The following is a 2,135-nucleotide window of genomic DNA, read 5'->3' as shown; positions in this document are numbered from 1 at the left end:
TATGAGCATTCGACAAATAAGTTGCTCAGAATGCTACAAAAAATAGAAAGCAGTATCTAGATATGGTTTATGTTGTGCGTAATCTCAGTGATGGCAGCCTTATGATTGGTAACCTATTAGTTTTTTTGTACACTATATCAACGTTGATGGTAAACAGCCGAAATATAAAATACAAAAACTTTATATCAGAAATGTTTAATGTATTTCGCAGACCGTCCACAACTAATGGAGTTTCCCTACAACAGTATATTTTACCAAGAAAAAATTCGAAGACTGACTATGTTTATTGAAATGACCCTAACAAACTAGTTGATCGTCTTTGTCTACTCCTTGCTTCTCATGCAGCTGTCAACACAAGTCACAACAATAAAATTATATCAATGATTAAGGAACTGCGGGATCGACTTGTTTGGACTCAACCTGGATCGAATCGCTGCAGCAAGCCGTGAACCGCCTGGTGTTAGATTTAAGATCACCTCTGACGGCCACTAAGATGTAGACAGAAAAAGACTTTGTAACGTAAGTAAGGCCAAAGAACAATACGTCGCAGTCGATTTTGGACTTGTACAGCGTATCATGTATACATCATTTATGCGAACAGAAATTGACAATAATAATTTTGTGATACGTGTACTCGAAGATTTAATTAACGCAAAACTGAAAACCCTGCAGATTGACATCCAACAAGATTTGTCATTCCGTAACACTAAACTAATTCCTCAGTTGGACGCTTGATCAAACGCACTCGAGAATTGAAAAAGAAAAATGGTCCGCTAGAAAAAATTATTCACGTCGTCGCGTGCAAATGCGTGGTATAAACGAGTCGTGGCAGACACATCTGGGCGGTTCCTGTTAAAAACAAGAGTGGGCCAGATATCACTTCAGTAATGCAATCTATGTTTATGCAGGGTCATATTCCAAAAAACTTACACACTGATGAAGGCAAATGATATCAAAAAACTTATACAACGATATGGCATCAATGTCTAGTCAACGCATAGTAATCTGAAGGCCTCAATCTGTGAAAGATTTAACCGCACACTCAAGAATAAGATGTGGTCACAATTTTGCTTGCGAGGAAATTACGAGTGTAAAGATATTTTACCTGCACTGATCTCCAAGTACAACAATACCAAACATCGATCAATCGGTATGAAGCAAAAATATGTCGCTGCCGAGAATGGCTTGGAGCGTATGCAGAGCTTCAAAAAACTATGGAATATACTAAAGAAGAGACTAAAGTTTAAAGTGGATTTTAGAGTTCGAGTGAACAAGCACAAACAGGTCTTCGAGAAAGGATATACACTCAATTGTATGACTGAGACATGCACTATTGATCAGATTATGTTGATGAATGCAGTGACGTACACGCTCAAGGACTATAAAGATCAACCCATTGCTAGTAGATTCTATGAACAAGAACTTCTCAGAGTAACAACATCCTGACGTATACTTGTAGAAAAAGTAATCGAGAAGCGTGGCAGCGAAATATTTGTGAAGTGGTTGAGGTTTGATAGCTCACACAATAGTTCGATAGATAAATCTGATTTGTAATCAACTTTGTGCAATGTTGAATTAAAGTTGATTCAACTTTAAAACAATTTTATGCAATGATGAATCAACTCTGCAGAATTTTGAATCGACGTTGAGATAATGTTGAATTAACGTTGAATCTACGCTCAATCAAAGTTTAATCAACGATAAAGCAATTTTGAATAAACGTTGAAATAATATAAAATCAATTTCAAACCAACTATGAATTAATGTTTAAACGGCCTGAGTGTGTCTTTTGCATGTTTGACAGTTTCGAGGTTGATTAGTCAAAATCGTATAACAAACTGAGTTTTTGTTTGAGTAGATGAATTTCACAAGCACTCGACGTAGTCATTAAAATGTAAGATTCTCTTTGCTATTCCTGCTTTGACTCCTTGGCTTATTTGATAACGTCTTTGTTATTAACGCGAGCGCTGCACATCTTAATTTGCAAATCAAAAAATTCTGTGATCATTTCGAAAATGCATTCATCCTTCATGATGTCGAGAACTTTTTTGTGGACTTGCAGCATCCCAAAAACATTGTTTACTGGGTAATTTGACGTATTAATTTTGGGAATATTAATTTTCATATCTGCATAA

The 2,135-nt window shown here is 36.1% G+C and overlaps 1 protein-coding gene across 1 annotated transcript; it reads left to right on the top strand.

Annotated features, from left to right (window-relative positions):
• Nucleotides 1-1,053: 1,053 nt before the first annotated feature.
• On the top strand, nucleotides 1,054-1,446 carry LOC117180678. The gene has a single exon (XM_033373168.1). It carries the CDS (start codon nucleotides 1,054-1,056, stop codon nucleotides 1,444-1,446), a length of 393 nt encoding a protein of 130 aa, XP_033229059.1.
• Nucleotides 1,447-2,135: the final 689 nt, after the last annotated feature.

This window comes from Belonocnema kinseyi, chromosome 9 (assembly GCF_010883055.1).
Source record: "Belonocnema kinseyi isolate 2016_QV_RU_SX_M_011 chromosome 9, B_treatae_v1, whole genome shotgun sequence".
Taxonomy (NCBI): domain Eukaryota; kingdom Metazoa; phylum Arthropoda; class Insecta; order Hymenoptera; family Cynipidae; genus Belonocnema; species Belonocnema kinseyi.
This window is presented reverse-complemented; position numbering and strand designations above follow the sequence as displayed.

Coding starts and splice junctions, on each gene's coding strand:
- LOC117180678 (XM_033373168.1), top strand. CDS start 1,054: ATGTGGTCACAATTTTGCTTGCGAGGAAATTACGAGTGTAAAGATATT.